We start from the raw sequence: 20,164 nt of genomic DNA on the forward strand, positions 1-20,164 counted from the left end.
AGAGCTGCTACCTGCTAGCGAAACGGAGAGGGGTCTGTGCATTTGCTGACACTTCTTGATGCACATCAGGTATTACAGAGACTCAACTGCAAAAATTAACAAACGTGCTACTTGGTTAAAATGGGTAGACTCCTTATCTGGACGGTTTTTTGATCTATGGTCTTTTAGTTGGTTTGGCTCACAGGGACCCTGCCTAAGGAGCATCCTCCAAACTCTTGGCGTCACCCTCCTGATGGTTGTAATAGTCTTCTCCCTGGTGTATTGTATTCACTAAACATTTTAAATGTTTGCATGCAGCCCAAACATCAAGTGGTCTCTCTTTGACTGGAACGACAGAAACCCAAAGAAATGTGCGACTGGGAGGACACCGTAACCATGAATGATGTCTTGCGACTGGAAGCCCAAAATGGGGATAACTGAGAGTAGCGCCACTGCCTTAAGTTTTGGTCACAATCTCTCCTAGGTGAGAGCCTACTGGCTCCACAACGGAGTCACTCATGCTAAATGCCATATACTCAAACTGAAACTTAAGGAAACAGAAAGAACCCAGAAAAAAGAAGAGCAGTTTTTCCTGAAAAGAGGAGATTCCAGTCTGAGTCAGCGTAATAGGGAAGTTCCCTTTGCTTTCACTCTTATGAATAAGTAACCTGAAGTACCTTGATTTTAACAATCAGTTTTCTATTGTTCTGTTTCCTCCTCAATTCATAAAACCTGCTGCTCTGCTATTGTGTTGCCCAGTGGGAGCTATGACTGTATCTTCTGGAATAGAAGCAGCCCCATTCATGAATCACAAATAAAAGCCAACCAGATCGATAACTAAATGTGTTGTAATTTTTTCTATAGACACATCTTCAAAGCCAGCCATGGCCAGAGGAGTCCTCACTCCACGTGATCCTGACCCTGGCTCTCCTGCCTCTTCTTCCACTTACCAGGACACTTATGATTACACGGGGCCACCCAGACAATCCCGAATCTTCTCCCCATCTCAGGATCATTAACTTCATCACACCTCTAAAATTTTTCCTTCTTTTTCTTTCTTTTTTTTTAATCAAATAAAGTAACATCAAAGGGGTCCAGGGACAGGGGAGTGGACATTTGTGGAGGCCATTATTCTGCCTAACACAGGTGCCTTTTATAAACTTCACCCACAACAAAAATTGGCTTTGCCTTCCTTCTGTATTTCTCACTTTCCTGTCTCAACCACAAGTAAGAGCACAAACTTCAAGGTGAAACACACAGCTGTGCCATGAACGGGCTGGATGACCCTGACCAGTCACTTCACCTCCCTCAGCCCCTTTTCTCATCTGCAGCACAAGGTGACGCTGACTGCATCAGGGCCTGCCCACGGAAGAGGAATTAACATGCGTGACCCATTGGACACAGGGCCTGGAAGCTGTGAGCCCTCGGGGACATTCCTCCTCGCCCATCTCTCCTCTGTCTTCCTTCTCCCCAGAGACTTACTCAGTCTAACCTGCCAGTTGGCAAAGAAGCCACCCTACCCATTCTCTCATGATTCTGCTAGAATGTTCTCGTGACACAGTCTGCTAGTGACTCAAGGCAGCCACTATGTTTATAAGGAGATGCCTGCTTAAAAAAGAAGTCCTTTTTATGTTCACATGAAATTTATACATGCATCCTCTCAACTTACACACACCAATCCCACTCCCACCCTGTTATTGTAGACAGGCGTTTCCTTCTCTTATCCTTCTTCAGTCTTTCTCTTTATACCTTGTAAATAAGGAGAGTACAGAGACAGAAATTATGTCCTGGGCCACAAGAGGAGATTCCTTAGCAAGATGAAAGCTTCCCTTGAACAAGATGAATGCTCTCCTTGGCCAAGATCAATGCTGTTTGCAAGGCATCCTGAATCCTGTTTCTAGGCTTGGCTTTCAGCAAAACCATTTGACTCAAGGACACATTCCTTGACCCCCCAGGAGACAATAACTGTGACAGAAGCCACACCCACTCAGGGTATTCCTGCTGTTGGGTAAAGGTATTTTCCAGAATGTTGTACATGAGCTCTTCCCTAATCCTCACACTCCTGGAAGTTAACCCTCCCCCTTAACCATTTTCATCTCCAGCCGGCCTGCCAGGGGCTGCAAAACACCCCCCACCCTAGATGACCAGGTGGCCCCTATTCCCATAACTACGAGAGCTCACACTGACTCAGCACTCACTGTGTGCCAGGCACGATCCTGTGGGCTTTACTTGTACTTACAATCCCCACCAAAAATCCTGTGAGCATAATCACCCCCGTTTTTGCAGATTAAAAAAACTGAGGCAGAGAAGTTAAGTAATGCACCTAATGTGGCCCAAGTCCATAATTTCACCTCATCCCCCACCCTATCTGGGCAGAGGATGTCCTCAGGTTTCTGAGGTCTCCTGAATGGCGTCCACCTTCCAGAATGATTTTTGCCCCCTCTACTTTCAGGATGTGACAAACAGCATTTTGTTTTCTGTCTCGCTGTTCACCTGTGCACCTGTTCCCTAACACCCCACTCACAACTGCACAGCCCTCCATAAAAGCTTGATGTTATGAAATTCAGTTTCTTTGGGGACAAAGCAGGGCCACACAAGCTCATAAAAAATGACTCTTACTGAATTGTGAACTATTTGCACAGCCATTCTCTGCCCATAAATGGGGTGCACCAGGGAAAGAATATATAATGAGAAGGAATCAGGGAAAGAATGTATAATGAGAAGGAATTATGAGAAGGGCAAGTCCCTGGAATGGCCACAAAGGGGAGAAGATTCTAAATCCAGGAATAGTCATAAAAGACACCCAGAGTTTGTGGCCTTGGAACAACTGCAGTCCCACCTGTCTCTTTCCATGCCTGCTGGCACCTGACTTCCTTCTCAGCCGCCTCTCCTGATCTTGCCTTCTCAGACCAACACTAGAGGCCTCGGAGCTGGGGCCAGACCAGAGCACCTAGTACTGAGCAGTGAGGGTGGAGGCGGCAGAAAAGGGAGATGAGTGTTCCACTCAGGGAGGACCTGACTCTCCTAGGTACACATCACCTGGGCAAGGAGCGGATCAGTGAAGGGTTATGCAGGACTCACAGCTTAGGGACTTGCACTAAGGAGTTGTACTTTCTTGATGCTGTCTGACAGTAAGCAAAGGGGTGAGTGTGGAAGCCAAGACATCTTTCTCCCATTTAGAAACCCACTGTCCCTCCCTTCGTCCTCTGTTGGGTTACCTTTCTCTGTTCACTGATTTACTCAGCTGTGTTCCAGGAAAAAAAAAATCAGTTGAATTCCTTGAAGGCCTAAACTTTCAGTCCAGTTCAAGAATCTCCATCATCTTAGTGATAACCAGGTGCAAATATTTTTAAAAGGCTCTGGAGGAAATTTCAGTAAAAGCCTTTGCACCACCCACAATATCTCTGTCAACCACTCAGTGGAAGAAACCTGGGGACCTTTATGTTTGCACGTCATCTAATACTCACAATGGCCTTTTTTGAAGTAAGTGTGACTATCCCTCTATTGCAAGATGTCAATCAACTTGTCCCTTGCCTCAGAACTGGTAAAAGATGGAACCAGGATTCAGACCCACATATTTCTGAATATAAAGCTCATGTTTCACTTCACACCATTGTATCCACCAGAATTCAAAGAAAGGAACCATTTCTGCTTCTAACAGAAAAAAACCACACAGGGCTTCAATGAAGAGACAGGATCTGAAATGGGCCTTAGGATGAAGAACAGTTCAGGAGTGGAAAGGCAAGGGTATTATTAAAAGAAGGAAAAGAATGAGAATAAGTTCAGACTTGAGAAAGTGAAATGTGGGTCAGGTCATTCTATGTAGATCAAGGGAGTAGATTGGGGCCCGTGCTATGGGGGCTTTGAGTGGCAGCCTAAGGAATTTGCACTTTATCCTGTAGATGATAGGAATCACTGGAAAGCTTTGAGGAGGTCAGACACATGACAGAAAAGCATTTTCAGGAAGATTACTCTCACAGTATTAGGCAAGAGAACCAAGGAACTGGTTCTCAACATTGGCAACTCACTAGAAACACCTGGAAGCTTGTTTTTCTTTTCTTTTTTTTTTTTAACTTTTCTTTTTGAAATAATTTCGGACTTTCAAAAGGGTTCCAAAAATAACGAGAGTCCTCATATACATTTTACGCAACTTCCCCAAGTATTCACATTGTAGATAACCACAGTACAGCCATCAAAATCAATAAATTATCGTGGGCATCGCACAACAAATTAATATGCAGAGCGTGTTCAAATTCCATCTATCTTCCCACTGATGTCCTTTTTCTGGACCAGGATCCAATCTAGGATGACACATTGCATTTAGTTGTTCTGTCTCCTTAGTCTCCTGTAATCCGGGACAGTTCTTCAGAATTTCTTTTGCCTTTATGATTTTATTTTATTATTATTATTTTTTTTGACACAGAGTCTCACTCTGTTGCCCGGGCTAGAGTGCCATGGCATCAACCTAGCTCACAGCAACCTCAAACTCCTGGGCTCAAGCAATCCTTCTGCCTCAGCCTCCCAAGTAGCTGGGACTACAGGCATGCGCCACCATGCCCGGCTAATTTTTTATATATATTTTTAGTTGTCCATATACTTTCTTTCTATTTTTTTAGTAGAGACGGGGGTCTTGCTCTTGCTCAGGCTGGTCTCGAACTCCTGACCTCAAGCGATTCACCCACCTCGGCCTCCCAGAGTGCTAGGATTACAGGCTGAGCCACCACACCCGGCCCTCCTTTGTGTTCATGTCCCTAACACTTTTGAAGCGTATTGGCCATTTTGTAGCATGACCTTCAGTCTGGGCTTATCTAATATTTCATCATAGTTAAACTCAGGTTGCACAGTTTGGGCAGGAACCGTAGAAGAGATGCTGTGCCTTCTTAGTCCATCATATTGGGAGGCCAGGATGTGGATACTGCTGATCACTAGTGATATTAACTTTGAGCACTAGGCTAAAGTCCCTCCAGTGTGAAATGTGAAATGACTGTTTCACTGGGAAGCATTCCCAAACTACCAATGCCTAGGCCACAGCATACACCAATCAAATCACACTGTCTTGCACTAAGGCACAGGCATTGGTAGGTTTTAAATGCCCTAATGGGCCAGGCACAGTGGCTCACATCTGTAGTCCCAGCAATTTGGGAGGCTGAGGCAGGAGGATCACTTGAGCCTAGAAGTTCAAGACTAGCCTGGGCAATAGTGAGACCCTGTCTCTACAAAAAATTTTAAAAACATAGCTGGGCATAGTGGCACATGCCTGTAGTCCCAGGTACTCCAGAGACTCAGGCAGGAGAACTGCTTCAGCCCAGGAGTTTGAGGTTGCTATGAACTAGGTTGATGCCACAGAATTGTAGCCTGGGCAACAAAACAAGACCATGTGTAAAAAAAAAGGTGTGTGTGTGTGTGTGTATGTGTGTATGTATATATATATGCCCTACAGATCATTCTAACCGACAATCAGGGTTGGAAATCAATAGCTCAGTGAAGATTAGAAATCCAGAAATCAGCTAGGAAGACATTCCTTGGGCCTCTCTTTTTAAAAGAACACCCAATTCCAGGCACAGATAAATATATCTGGACTTTAGTGTGGACTCCTGGCAGGGGAAAGGGAAGGCCAAAATCCCCTGATTGAGAAAGTGATGGGTGAGTAGACTGCTATCCAATAACAAAAGAAGGCAGGAGACTAAATGAATTCTCCAGCTCTCCTGGCCTATTTTCTCTCCACACATTAGAGAAACTTTTGCTGCAGGGAAAACACACACCATGTAATTTTACTATCATAAGCCACACATGAGTCCCAATTGCCCTGGCCTAGAGGGATGATGAACTATGTGATACAAGCACATGACCACACCTGGAAAGTTGCACAGTTCCAGGTACACTGAATGAACAATTCACAGCATCCAGGCCAGAGGTACGTGACCATCCCACCCCCCTTAAATAATCTTGTTCTCTGCATATGGTCTTTCGTCCTTAATCTCTTCAGAAGTAAGAGACAAAAGACCTTGGTGTAAATTTCCTGAAATAGGAAAGTGTACACATCTCCTGCTACCAGGCTGTTGAAGCAATAAGACGCTGTGCTCAGCTTCCTTAGAGTCATTATCCTGGGGTTTCCATAAAGCAATTTCATCAATCCCTCCCTACAGGGGCCATCTGATAATACGCAAAAGGAAACACCAATTTTACCAAAATGCAGAGGCAGGAAGGACCCTGACAACAGCAATCCCTAAGGTGCTCACAAGACCACCAGGGTCTGGACGGCTAGTGCAGGAGGAACTGTTGCTAGGCAACAGCTGAGAAAAAGAGAAGGTAGTTTCAACACTTAGGAAGCACTAACAGAAGAATTAACTCAATTACCCCTCAATTATCACACAGCCACTATCCTTCAAGCCACCCTATGGGGTCTCACTGAGAGGGCTGGCACATGACTAAATGCTAACACACGGGTGAGATGATTTATGGAAGGGTGGGATCAACTGGGTCCGGATTAGCTGGGAAAGTTTCCACGAAAGAGGCAGGATTCAGGTCAGGCCCTGATTGGTTAAGCCTCAGGAAAGCAGAGACAAGGAGAAATATGAGCCCAGGGAGCCAGATGTCAGCACCACCATAGATGATAGTTTTAAAGAGGCTCTCAGGAAGGAGAGTGGGTTTCCATGTTATTTTATTCACTCCTCCAAAACAACATAGTGTTATTTCAGAGGAGGAAGCTGATCCTCAGAAAGGTGAAGGAACCTGCCAAGGCTGGTGGTGGGTCTGGGATGAGAAACTGGGACAGTGTAGCCACAGAGCCCGTCCCAGCACCCCCACCCCAGAGAGAGAACTGAACGCAGCACATTTAGGGGACAGGAAGGAGCAAGGAGAGACAGCTGTGGCAGAAAGAGAGGATTAAAAATTAGGGAAGTTAGGTAAGCTTGCTAAAGGGGGCCATATGTTGTCGAGCCATGAATACTAGACAGCGACATTTGAACTTGATCTTGTGATTACAGAAGAGCCACTGAAGGTTTTGAGTAAGGGAGTAAAAAATGTGACACCTTGAGCAAGACCAGGGGGATGGTGAACACGGGATCCTGGGTTATTAAGCTAAAGAGATGTCACTCACAACAGCAAAGGAGGCCACATGATGCAGTGCAGCGAGAACTGGAAGAAGAGGTCATAGTTCTGGGTTTAAATGCAAACTAAGGTCATGGCTGTGTTAGGCAAGTTATTGCTCTCCCTGGGCTTCAGTCTCTCTTCAGCCACAAATCAGGAGCAGAAAGAATTAACCTAAATGACCCTAAAGTCTTGCAACTCAAAGTGTGGTCCCCAGCCAGCAGCAATGGCATGGTCCAAACACCCACCAGAAATGCGGAATCTCAGGCCCCACCAGAACAATCAGAATCTGTATTTAAGCAAAAGCTTTGGGTGATGCAAAGCACATTAGAGTTTGTGAAGCGCTTCGGTGAAGTGTCTTCCAGTTTTTTGTTTCACACTGAACTCAACTCTGTCACTTCACAGGAGAAAGAAAAATAAAAAAGTCTACCTATTCACCTCGTTTGTGCCTTTTCCTAACCCTAACAGACCCTCTCTGACTCGCCCACATCCAGGGAGAGCTCTAGCGAACATCAGTGTGGCTCTCCTGCCACCGTGTGGCCGTAGTCGGTAAATGCACGTAACTCTCGGACTCCAGTGAAGGAGCGGGAGGGGCTGGGGTGAAGTCCAAGTCACAGACTGGACAAGAGAATCACACCCGCCCACAACGACTGGAAGAAACTGTCAGAGGGAGGGAGCTCAGCCTGCACCATGCAGCGATGTCACATTTCAAAGGACGGTTTTTATAATACCTAATATGGGGTATCGGGGGAAACCTGGGTTCCAAGCCAAGCTCTGCCCTTGCAACCTTAGAAATCACTCTGACAGGTATTTTCAGACACCCAGCCCCCGCCTGAACTCTGCCAGTAAACTTGTAATTTTCTAAGGAAACTTACTCTCCTGCAACAATTCTTTTTCATCCTGAGCCAAAGTGTGTCCGATACATGCTCGTCAATCCTCGTCCTACTCTCTGTAGGCACCAAAATGAGTCTAATACCTTCTCCTACAACCGACCTTCAAATCTTGGTAAACAACCACATGCGCCGCCAGCCCCATCTTCCCTCAGCCGTCTCCCACGTGGCAGACTCTGAAGCCCCCACATGCTCAAGCCACTTTCCCATGGGCAAGTGAAGTGCAGCAACCACAGGGACACTCCCAACTGTAGGGGTGTCCCACCAGAGCAGCAGAGCCACGGGACCCCACCCCCCGTTTGGCACCACACCCCCTTCAGAAAGCCAAACCCCACACCAGCTGATCTGGGGACACTGACTTTTCCTGCTTGTGCTTCTGCTCAGCCATCCCACACCTGCACAGGTGTAGACTTTTTATTCAGTTTGATTTTTTAAGACACGTGTCTTGGAGCCTGCTATGCACTGTGTGCTGGAGAGACAGAGATGATCAGACCCGGTCCCTGCCCTCACAGAGCTCCAGGCCACAGAGGGACCCCCACCCACAGCCAGACCAGTTCCGCTCAGTGAGACACACCACGAGAGCCACAAACACAGGCTTCTTTCGCCCACCTCACCAATGCCCTGTGGGAAATCTTCCACTGGGTTTTCTGGGCTCAGTTTTCCTCATTTCAAGCTCACAGTGAAAACAAGAGAATGCAGATGTCCCCAGAAGTCCTTTGCACAGTCACAGTTGGACCAGGGGTTTCCTTCTGGCTAATCCAGGGTGTTCGGGGCTCCTGCTTCATTCTGAATGTTCTCTCTTCTGTCGGAGCTCACCACACCTGCAGGTGCAGCGGCCAGTAGCTGCACACGAACAGAAAATCTAGCAAGTCAGGAAACTTGTCTTACCCCCGTGGCTTCCAGGCTGGCTGACTGTACGATGTTAATTAATCCTATAACTTCCCTGCACTTTGACTGTCACTTCTGTAAAACACGGCAGGTGGATCAGGTCACCCAACGTCTGTGTGTACAGTGAGGGCTCCCCCGAGACAGCACCACCCCTCATCTCCTCAGTGTCCCCCATCGAGCAAATCCCAGGCACACGTCAGGTGCTGAAATGTTCACTGAATGTGTGTGTGAATAAACGACTATTACTTGAGCAACATGAGTCGTGGACTCAATCAACAAATATTTCCAAATGTCTACCACACTAGAGAACGGGGAAACCAAATACCCGAAGAGAATGGCCTTTTCTCCCTACCTTGCCCTCACCCCCGCCCCTTCGCACCTCAGAGGGATAAAGAGTGTTCTCGAGATGGGTCATAAGTTGTCAATACTAACAAGAGAAAAGTCCATTAGTCTCCAAGGTATTTTATATCAACGGACCTCAGGGACCCAAGCCCCCTCCTGTGACCCACAGGATGCCACCCCCACCCCAAGTCCATGGAGGAAAACCAGACGGAGTGAAGGGAGACAGGGCCTGGGAGAAGAGAGGGGTAAACAGACTGAGGGACCCAACAGGAGCGTTCTGGGTAAGATTTTCTTGCGGGTAATGGGGGGCACTTTCACACACTCTCTAACATATCAAGCCTAGTTAAGGGTCACAAAACTATCACTCAGTTCAACAAACATTTATAGAGTAACCCCCAAAGTGCTAGGCCCTACATAAGTTCAGGAAATACAAAAACAAACAATAAAACCTCTGCCCTCAAAGGCTTCCAGCCAATAACCTCCAGAGCGTCCTTGTGCTACGACATGCCCCTCTCTGCCCTCCGCCAACGCAGCCCTACCCCACCCGTGAGACCAGCTCAGGTTCCACCCAAGCCCGAGTCCCTCTTGGTCCCCAGGGAACTGCTGCCACTTCTGAAACTTGACTGCATTTGCACCTCTAGGCTTTATGAAGTGTATTCATCTCCCTGGCTGGGCTTGAGCCTCCTGAAGACAGAGACCATTTTTAGAATTTTCCAGAAAGAATCCACACCCGTGGTTTGTACCAAACCAAGCCCAGGCCAAGCCTGAGCCTTCAAGTCGAGGACAGTCTCCACTGCCCAGCACCGTGCCTGGCCCCCACAGGTGCTGTATAAACTCCGTGGTAGCAAAGCTACAATCAACTCTCCAACGTGCCAATGGGCTGGGATGATTTGAAAACTGAGAGACAAAGAATAATCAAACAAATCTCAAAAGGGGGTTCACTCATGCCTCGCCCCTTCTCCCCTCTTAGTGGAAACAAAGTCACCCCACCTGCTCTCACTCTGGCCTGGAGGCTTCCAGGGGGAGCTTCCTGTTAACCTTCCCTTCAGCCCCCACAAATATCACCCAGCATTCAAGCCCAGCCGCTCCTCTTTCTCTGAGCACATTTCCTATCGTCTCTGGAATGGACGGCAAGTTTTCCCATAACCCTTAACGTTTACTGTAAGTATTATTAACATTACCTTTCTTCTTTTGCCTGGGGCCTTTCCAAACAAGGTCTGGAGCCAGGAGCCCCAGCAGCTGGGCAGACACACTTTAGGGCTCCTTCCCTCCTGTGGCTCCTGTTTCTCAAACCCTCTTGGACCTGAAGCTCTGGGGGATCTTCCACAGCCCACTTCCCTCTCCTTTAGGCTGCAACAGCCAAGCCGCGGGCACCTCCCCGACAGATGGAGGAGGCCTGACTGGACCCACTGCTCCAGGGCCAGTGTCTTGGGCAAGGGGGAGCTGCCTCTTCTCCTGGATCCTGCTCTGCTGCCACCTCGCGTGCCTACAGAATTGGAGGGAACTGTGAACAGAGCGAGGACAGGGCAACTTCCCAGGCAACAACGCTATTGTGACCGATATTGTGCCAAGGATGGGAGTGGGAGGACAGAGGGGACACAGACCATGTCATTTTCTCTTTTTCCAGCACTTAACACCCACTTTCCTGACAGACATTCAGCTAGAGAGAATCACTGCAAGGTATAAGGAAATCCAAACGAGAAAAAAAGACTTGAGGAAGAAATAACGCACCGGGGTGGGGAGGCGGGCAGGAGTACAGGAGGGAACAAGCACTGTTGCCAAGTTATCAGTCTCCTTCTTATGTTCTTAAGAGTGCTGCGCTTTTGTTTGACCAGTTTTACCTCCCAGATTCCCATAACGCACATGGTCCGATCTGTTACCTAACAGCAAAGCCAGCGTCACCTCATCTGTTCTTGCCCTCTTGTGGGAACACTGGCCTGGGACTAACGTGCAGACCGACCGCCAGGCTGAGTAGCTGCCCTGAACCACCCAGAGAGATCAGGACCTTCTAACTGGGAATCTTCATCCACACTTGCACCCACTCAGCACAGCACTGACAGTCCCAATGAAAGTTCTAGTCTCTTCCCTCCTTCTGTTGCTGCCACTAATGCTGATGTTCAAGGACACTAGCAGCCCAAATCCAGGTAAATAAGATTAATTGTCTATGGAGGGAGAAAGGAGGAGAAAATGAGGCAAAATGGGACGCACCTGCATCACAATGTAGCTACAGGGATTTGGGATGAGTGAGCCTTTCTCAGTGCCATTTACCAAAAGGAGGAACCGTACTTGCACCCAAATGGTGGTGTGAGGGTTAAATGAGATATTGTGTGTAGAAGTGTCTGCATCTGTAGCTGCCAAAATATGTATATATAGGTAAATACTAGATCAACACAGCTTTGCTCCCTTGCCTTCTCCCCCAACCCCTTTGTGGAAAACAGATGTATTTCCCCAGGACCAAACTTGGTGGTGGTGGTGGTGGGAGGCTGTTGAAGGCAACTGTACATTCATAGAACACAAGGAAGTCCTTGCTGATGTTCTTTACAGTGCACTGGACATGCCACCAACACTGATTTTGTAACTTGAGACTTTGCTGAAGTTATTTATCAATTCCAAGAGTCTTTTGATGGAGTCTTTCGGATTTCCTAGATACAACATCATATCACCAGTGAACAGAGATAGTTTGATCTCCTCATTCCCAATTTGGCCACCATTTATTTCTTTCTCTTGCCTGATTGCTTCTGGCTAGGACATCCAGTACTATGCTGAATAGAAGTGGTGACACTGGGCATCCTGCTCTTGTTCCAGTTCCTATGGGGTATGTTTTCAACTTTTCCCCATTCAGTATGATGTTAGCTGTGGGTTCGTCAAAACGGGCTTTTATAATTTTGAGATATGTTCCCTCTATGTCTTGTTTGCTGGTTTTATCATGAAAGGGTGCTGAATTTCATCAAATGCTTTTCTTGCACCTATTGAGATAATCATACGGTCTTTGTTTTTGCTTCTGTTTATGTGGTGAATCACGTTTACTGACTGCGTATGTTGAACTGTCCTTGCAACCCTGGAATGAAACCCACTTGATGATGGTGAATTATCTTTTTGATGAGCTGCTGAATTCGGTTTGTTGAGGATTTGCTAGTACTTTGGTAACGGTTTTTGCGTCTATGTTCATAAGGGATATTGGTCCGTAGTTTTCTTCTTTCATTGTGTCCTTTCCTGGCTTTGATATCAAGGTGATACTGGCTTCTTAGAATGAGTTAGGGAGGATTTTCTCCTTCTTGATGCTATGCAGTGATTTCTGCAGTATAGGTACCAAGTCTTCTTTCTAGGTCTGATAGAATTCTGCTGTGAATATGTCTGATCGGAGGCTTCTTTTTTTGAAAGTTTTTTTTATTATTGCTTCAATCTCACTGCTTGTTATTGGTCTGTTTAGGGTTTCTATTTCTTCCTGATTCAGCCTTGGGAGTTGTGTGTTTCCAGGAATTTATGCATTTTCTCTAGCTTTTCTAGTTATTGCGTGTAGAGTTTTTTTGGTAGTATTCATGGGTGATATTTTGTATTTCTCTGGTGTCAGCTGCAATTTCTTCTTTTTTGTTGGTCCATAGATTATTATTGCTATATTAGAGACAGAAATGTTCTCAGGAGTTTTGCAGGGCTTTGCCCTGAAGGAATATGTGAACATGTAGTTCACATATCAAAAGCTGCCTCCACTGAGGAGGGCCTCTCAAAGGTCAGTGGCAGCTGCTTTCCAAGGTGATGCTGCAGTCTCAAACTAGTGGTTTTCACCTGCTTTGAAAGACAAAGCAGGTTTTCATGGAGCCATGGGATGAGAACTGATCAGAGTGCCCTCCAGAGAGACAGACACCTGTGGCTAAAAGCAATTAGCCCAAGAGACAGCTCTTGCTTGACTCCTGATTACCTGTCTCAAAACACAATAACTAGATAAAGAAATATGGAGCCACTATATCTCTGTTTAACTTTTCTGCTAAAGTGACAGCTTTATCTTAGAACTTAGAAGTTTGTCTTAGGAAGATTTTGTAATCGTTTCCTCACGTAGATAGAGTTAATTAAGGGATTCCCTAGAAGCCTTTTGGGAGACTTTGAAAGTAAAACTAACTACCTGTTCTTATGCAAATCTGATACCCCTGGCAACCCATCACTGTACCCATAAATACTGATGTGAAACTTCACTCGTGGCCTCACAATTTATGGGAATATTTTGGGGTCTCCCGAGCCCCCCCCTTTTTCATAAATCTATTGTTTATAAAACTGTACCTTTGTCTCTGTGTATTCCTTTATTTCTCCAGTCTATTATTTTCTATTTGTTTTTCTTTTTTTATTTTTATTTTTTTTATTTTTTATCCACCCCCCCCCCAATTTTCTATTTCTTATTACTTCCTTATCCTTTACAACAACCCCTGCCTGAGGGACCCGATTCTTTGCTGGGAGTGCAGCTAACACCCCGCACTTTTTCATTTCTGATTGAGTTTACTTTAGTCCTTTCTCTTCTAGTTCTGGTTACTCTAGCTAGTGGTATACTATTTTTTTTTTCTTTTTTTTCAAGAACACACCTTTTGTTTCTTTGATCCTTTGTATTGGTTTTGTTTGTTTGTTTGTTTGTTTGTTTCAACTTCATATACTACTGCTCTGAGCTTTGTTATTTCTTTTCTTCTGCTGGCTTTGGGTTTGGTTTGTTCTTCTTTTTCTAGTTTCTTGAGATGTGACCTTAGGTTGTTAATTTATAATCTTTTTGTCTTTTTTATGTAGGCATTTAAGGCTATGAATTTTCACCTTATGACTGATTTTACTGTATCGCATAGATTTTGTGGGGGTTTTGTTTGTATTTTTTTATTTTTTTGAGACTAAGTCTCACTCTGTTGCCTGGACTAGAATGCCATGGCACAAGCCTAGCTCTCAGCAACCTGAAACTCATGGGCCCAAGCATTCCTCCTGCCTCAGCCTCCTGAGTAGGTGGGACTACAGGTACTCACGACCATGCTCAGCTAATTTTTTGCCTCTACTTTTAGTTGCCTGGATAATTTTTTCTATTCTTAGTAGAGAAAGGGTCTTGCTCTTGCTTAGTCTGGTCTTGAACTCCTGACCTCAAGCGATCCTTCTGCCTTGGCCTCCCAGAGTGCTAGGATTACAGGCATGAACCACCATGGCCTGGTCTGTATCCCATAGATTTTGAAAGCTTGTGTCCCTTTGTCATTCAGGTCAAGCAATCTTTTGATTTCCATTTTAATTTCATCCTTGACCCAAGGATCATTCAGCAGCGAGTTGTTTACTTTCCTTGATTTTGTGTAGATTCGTTTCTCTTGGAATTGATTTCTAGTTTTATTCCACTATGGTCTCAGAAAGTACATGGTATGATTTCAATTTTTTTGAAATTGCTGAGGCTTGTTTGGTGTTCTCAGATACGCTCGATCTTGGTGAATGTCCCATGTGTTGATGAGAAGAATGTATATTCAGTATTTTTGTGGTAGAATATTCTGTAAGGGTCCGTTAGATACATTTGTTCTAGAGTCTCATTTAAGTCCAGTGTTTCTTTATGTATTTTCTCTTTTGATGATCTATCCAGCTCTGTCAGTGGGGTGCTGAAGTCCCTGGCAATTATGATGCTATTGTTTATATGTTTACTTAGTTGTAGTAGAATTTTCTTTATGAATCTGGGAGCCTCTGTGTTACATGCACATATATTTAGGATTATTATGCGTTATTGTTGAATTGCTCCCTTTCCCATTATAAAATGACCATCTTTGTCTTTTTTTTTACTCATTATTAATTTAAAGCCTATTTTATCTGATATGAGAATGGCTACACCTGTTTGCTTTTGGTTTTCATTTGCGTGGAATATTGTCTTCCATCCCTCCACCTTGAGTCTGCAAGTCCTTGTGAGTTAGATACATTTTTTGGAGACAGCATATGCTTCAGGTATTTTTTTTTAATCTGTTCAGCCAGTCTATTTCTTCAAAGTGGAGCATTAGGACCATTCACTTTCAGTGTTAGTATTGATATGTGGCACACTGTTCTGTTCATCATGTAGGATGATACCTTGTTGTTTTGATTTTCCTCTGGTGCTATTGTTTTCTTAAAATTATGAGATTCAATGTGTGCTGTTTTCACACTGGTAGGTATCTACTGTGTTCTTGCATGTAGAGTGCAGTTTTCAGTATTTCCTGGGCAGGTCCAATAGTGACAAATTCCCCTAGTGTTTGCTTGTCTGGATGAGTCTTTATTTCTCCATCAGTTATGAAACTTAGTTTTGTGGGAAACAAAAAATTCAAGGCTGGTAGTTTTCCTGTTTAGGAAGACTGAAAATAGGGCTCTAATTCCTTCTGGCTTGTACGTCTCTGCTGAGTGGTCTGCTATTATCCTGATGGGTTTTCCTTTGTATCTTAGTTGTTGCTTTCATCTTGCAGATGGTAGAATTTCTCCTTCATTTTGACTTTGACCAGGTTGATGCCTGTGTGTCTTAAAGATGTCCTATTTTCTATGAATTTTTTCCTTGTTTGATGACCATCTTGTATCTGATATCTGACTCTCTGGTCATGCCAGGGCAGTTTTCCTCAATAATTCCCTTGAATAGATTTTCCATACTTTTCACTTTTTCTTCTTCTCTCTCTGGGATACTCATATTTCATATATAGGCCTGCTTTGCCTTTTACCATACAACTCTGAGTGATTGTTCATTCTTCTCTAATCTTCCTTTTCTGCATCTTTGACTGACTGGGTTCATTGGAAAGCCTTGTCTTCAAGCCCTGAAATTATTTCTTCTGCTCAGTCTAGCCTGTTGTTGAGGTTTTCTGTTGCATTTTGAAATTCTCTAAATGACTCTTTCATTTTTTTAAGTTCTGTTATATCTTTTCTAATGGTGCCTACCTCTTTAGTAAGTATTGCATTTTTTTAATTCATGTCCTGAAACTTTTTTGTGTGTGTCTCTTCATGTTGGTTATCAATTTTCTATTCAATCCCATTCATTTTATTTGCCATCCATAATCTAAATTCCCTCTCTGACATTTTGATCATTTTCTGTAGGTTGGCATCCATTGTTTGAGACCTATGGACATCCTTTGGGGTTGTCAAAACAGCCTCTTTTTTTCATGTTGCCAGAGTTCTTATTCTGCTTGCTTCTCATCTGAAATCAGTTCTCTCAGTTCCAGACAGATAAGCATGTAGTGCACCTGATCTCCCCTGCTGGGACTCTGTGTACTGTGAGTATTTAACAATACTGCTCTCCTGTGTCTCCTGCCTCGCCATTCCATTGTGGTTGTCACTGGTGGTGCCCACATTGCAGAGTGAGTGAATGCCCCACCTAGTTCTGTCAGCTATTGGGAATGTCAGCCCAAGCTAGCTTGAGAGCAGCTCCACTCAATCCCCATTTGTCTGGCTACACCAGCTTGAGCACAGCCCTACCCACACCTGTGGGTGGCACTGATTTTCTGCCCACATTGGCTTAGGAGCTGCCCTGCTCAAATCCACGGGTGGCAGCATTTGTTGTCCCATGGGGCTTGAGTGTAGTCCTGCTCAGGCCCTCTAGTGGTGGCAATTGACAGCCTGATTGAGCTTGACACCCGTGCACTCAAATCCACAGATGGCAACATTTGTTGGCTGTGGGCCAGCTTGAGCACAGCTCCACCCGTCCATGCAGGGGTGATGATGTCAGCCACGCTGGCTTGACAGCTGCCCTGTTCAGATCCTCTGCCTACAGGGTTTGTAAGCAGGAAGCTGGCTTAGGCCCAGCCCACCCATGTCGACAGGCAGCACTGATTGTCAGACCACACAGGTCCCCCACTTGAGTGGCTGCATGCGGCACCTGCCCACGGGACTCAGGACAGTGCCTGGCCTCCCTGCTCCCACCCCATACCACAGAGTGGAAGGGGCGATGAGGAGGCAGCAGCAATGGAACTGACACCGGGGTAAAGGCACCACAATGGGTCTAGGGTTTAAAATGGCAACAGCCACAGCAACCAGCGTTTACAAGCCCCTGGGTCACTGCTGTGTCCTCTCTCCAGAGCAATGCCTCCGCAGTCTCCACATAGCTCCCTATGTCAGTCCTGTGGTCTTCTGCAGTGCTGGGTCCCTCCACAGGTTGGATAGCAATGACTGTGGGGGAGTGTGGAGCCCTGGGATTCCCTCCTCTGTGCTTTCCCCACGTGTGTGCTCGTCTTTCCTGTGTACCTCCAAAGCACAGCACAGGTCACCTGTCTTCCCCCTTCTTTATTTTGGGTGCCTACTGTCACCTCTCCTTTGATTCACAGTGCCATCTGGAGGTGGACACCATACTCACCACCTTCAAGCCTCTCCAGGGGAGTGGCATGCGCAGGCTGCTCCTAGTCCCCAATATTGACTCGAAGCCTGAAAGGTTTTTGTTTTGATGTGCTCCAATCTATCTACTTTTTCCTTTGTTGTCTGCACTTTTGGTGTCCTAACAAAGAAACCATTGCCAAATCCAATATCATGAAGTTTTGCTCTATGTTTCTCTAAGACTTTTTGAGTTTTAGGTCTGTGGTCCATTTTAAGTGCATTCTTGTGTGAGGTAAGGGTCCAAAGTTGGCATTACATGGAGAATATAAAATCCTCATACTCGACAGGTGGGAATATAAAATGGTGCAGCCACTTTGGGAAACACTTTGGCTGCTCTTCAAAAACTAAAGATAGATCATCATATGAAACAGCATCGACTCCTGGGTACATACCCAAAGAACTGAAGACAGAGACCCAGATATGTGCATGGAATGTTCCCTGTAGCAATTTTCCCAGTAGGTAAAATGTGGAAACAACCCATGTGCCCAACAGCAGGTGACGGATGAACACATGTGGTGCATGCATACAACAGAATGTTAACCACACATAAAAGGGAATGAAGCTCTGAGGCCTGCTACAACATGGATGGACCTTGGAAGCAGTGTGCTAAGTGAAATAAGCCAGAAACAAAATGATATATGTTGTATGATTCTGCATATATGAAATATCAAGAGTAGGTAACTTCCCAGAGACAGAAAGTAGATTAAAGTTTATCAAAGTCTGGAGTCAGGGAGGAATGGGGAGTCATTGTTTAATGGATACAGAGTTTCTGTTTGGGGTGATGAAAGTTTTCTGTAGGAAAATAGTGATGATGGTTGTTTAACTTTGTGACTATGGTTCATTCCACTTAGTTACACACTGAAAAATGTTTAAGTTGCACATTTTTCATATATATTTTTAAAAGTCCTTGATGGAAAAGTAACCCACCACATAAAACACACTCACTCTGATTAGAGAGTCCTCAATATAATCATGTATGGACTACAGACCCCTCATGACCCTCTGTAAGAAAGATCCAAACATTTAGCAACATGAGGCTGACCAGACAACTATAGATGCACAAAGTCAATGTATTTGCAAAGAGACTGAAGGTTAAGCTGGACACACAGACCACAACACTCCCAGGAGACGCAAGCTTCTGGTGGCTTCTGACTTTATCTGGTCCCGCCCACTATTCAGAACTTGTTGTGGGGTTCCGATAGGGGAGATAATGGGCCTGTTCCCTGGACAGTCTGTGTGAGGACACAGGGCCCTCCACTAGGGCTCCACACCCAGCTCTGACCATCTGGACATTGTGAGGAGGACTCTAGCATGGGCTCAGGGACAACACAAGAGAATCAACTACAGAGAGGAACCCAGAGCTGGAAGAGCTGGTCAATGAGCCAGAGCTGGGCTCCTGCAGGTCACCAGTCCAGGCCACCCTGAAGCAGGACCTCCTGCAATCCGACACCCCTGAGACACAGCTCCGTCCTTAGGCTTCCTTCCTGGTGACACATCAGGGTCGCTCAGATCAAGCTGTCCAGAGGGTGCAGCACCTTGGACAGCGCCAATGTCAGCTTCACCCTTCCCCCCTACCAGGGATCAGAACACATGGCAGAGGCCAGTGAGGCCAGAGATTGAGAGGGGACGGCGACCACAGGGGCAGCTGCCTGGAATGGGAGCGGGTCGGGACACCAACCTAGGCAGCAGCAGAGGCCCAGGGAGAAGGTGGTGCAGGAAGGAAAACCCAGGCTTGGGCAGGAGAGGAGAGGAGGACACAGGCTCTGTGGGGTGCAGCGCAGTGTGGGACAGTGTGTGACGCCATCTCAGCAGGTGAGGCCAAGTCCAGGTGAACAGGAGAGGAAGCAGCTCCACCTCCCCCGACCCAGGACATGAAGTGTGTGGTGCTGTGTCCCCAGAGTCTGGGTCCCCTGTTCTGGACCCTGGCAGTGAGAAGTGAAGTTGCCTTCTCCCCCCTTCCCAGTCTGCTCCCTTGACATTGACCTTCCTCTCATGCCCCTTCCTTTTCCACTCCCTAACCTCTACCCAGTGCTCAGAGCCAGACATCACTGTCCCCCCACCCCCACCCCGGGGACATGCACAGTGTAACCTACCGCAGACAAAAACGGACAGATTGGGACTCACAGAGCTGGAATTTGATGGAGCTTTGACAACACATAGCCAAGACCCCACGGGAAATGTCTACCTGTGGATGTTGAACAAAACACGCCCCCTGGCCTGGCGCCTCTGCCCTCCACACTTTCCCCGCTGCCCACCAGGGGGCAGCAACGTCCCCCAGCTGGAGCTTCCCGGGGCGCGGACCTCCTTCAGTGCCGACCTCAGCCAGGCAGTCTGACCCTCACCCCCAGTGCCTCAGATAACTGTGCTCCTCGCTCTCCACGCTCCCCACACCACTTTGTCACCTCCTCCGCCACCAGGCATCCGCCACCTGAAGGCCGCTCCCCCTGCAGGCGGCTCCTGCACTGCACACCTGCGTCCTCTCCAAAAGGGCACTTTCCCTCATGACCTTCTCTCCAGCGTCACCACCTATCTCTGCACCTGCTCACCAAATGCCGCCCGGCTGCGCCTGTCCTGGTCCCTGGGGAATCAGGGCCCAGCCCGGAGCTGACACGGAAGAGGGGCTCCTTGACGGTGGAAGCCAATGGACCAGACACACGGTGACCTGCCCCACG

The 20,164-nt window shown here is 46.4% G+C and overlaps 1 protein-coding gene across 1 annotated transcript in view; it reads left to right on the top strand.

The window, feature by feature from the left end:
* Nucleotides 1-19,827, top strand: part of LOC138374180 (carcinoembryonic antigen-related cell adhesion molecule 8-like) — a 34,092-nt gene extending 14,265 nt beyond the window's left edge. The window contains exon 6 of the mRNA XM_069456895.1: nucleotides 19,751-19,827. Coding sequence (XP_069312996.1) covers nucleotides 19,751-19,827 — 77 coding nt within the window. The remainder of the gene's footprint in view (nucleotides 1-19,750) is intronic.
* The last annotated feature ends 337 nt before the right edge of the window (nucleotides 19,828-20,164 follow it).

Source organism: Eulemur rufifrons, chromosome 24, assembly GCF_041146395.1.
Source record: "Eulemur rufifrons isolate Redbay chromosome 24, OSU_ERuf_1, whole genome shotgun sequence".
In the NCBI taxonomy this organism is placed as follows: Eukaryota; Metazoa; Chordata; class Mammalia; order Primates; family Lemuridae; genus Eulemur; species Eulemur rufifrons.